Raw genomic sequence first — 214 nt, 5'->3', positions numbered from 1 at the left:
AGCACAAGCAGCCACACCAGCTCACCTGCGCCTGGAGAAATGGCACTCGTGCCTGAAGTGGAGCTCAAGGAGGATGAGAACTTAGACGTGGATATTGAGACAGTGGACCCCCTGAGTGAGGGCTTGCTACCCCGGCCACACATGCTGGACCATGGAGTTGCACCACCACTCATGGGCCAGCCACAGCACAACATCCAAGGTGAGAAAAGATGTA

The 214-nt window shown here is 56.1% G+C and overlaps 2 protein-coding genes across 5 annotated transcripts in view; one reads left to right on the top strand and one right to left on the bottom strand.

The window, feature by feature from the left end:
• LOC119585002 (L-2-hydroxyglutarate dehydrogenase, mitochondrial-like) overlaps positions 1 to 214 on the bottom strand; it is a 90,150-nt gene that overhangs the window by 29,523 nt on the left and 60,413 nt on the right. The gene's annotated exons all lie outside the window — the stretch shown is intronic.
• Positions 1 to 214, top strand: part of LOC119585003 — a gene marked incomplete in the record, with an annotated part of 4,559 nt that overhangs the window by 551 nt on the left and 3,794 nt on the right. The window contains 1 exon segment of the mRNA XM_037933615.1: positions 1 to 199. Within this exon segment, the coding sequence (XP_037789543.1) occupies positions 1 to 199 (199 nt within the window).

This window comes from Penaeus monodon, chromosome 19, assembly GCF_015228065.2.
Source record: "Penaeus monodon isolate SGIC_2016 chromosome 19, NSTDA_Pmon_1, whole genome shotgun sequence".
NCBI lineage: Eukaryota > Metazoa > Arthropoda > Malacostraca > Decapoda > Penaeidae > Penaeus > Penaeus monodon.
This window is presented reverse-complemented; position numbering and strand designations above follow the sequence as displayed.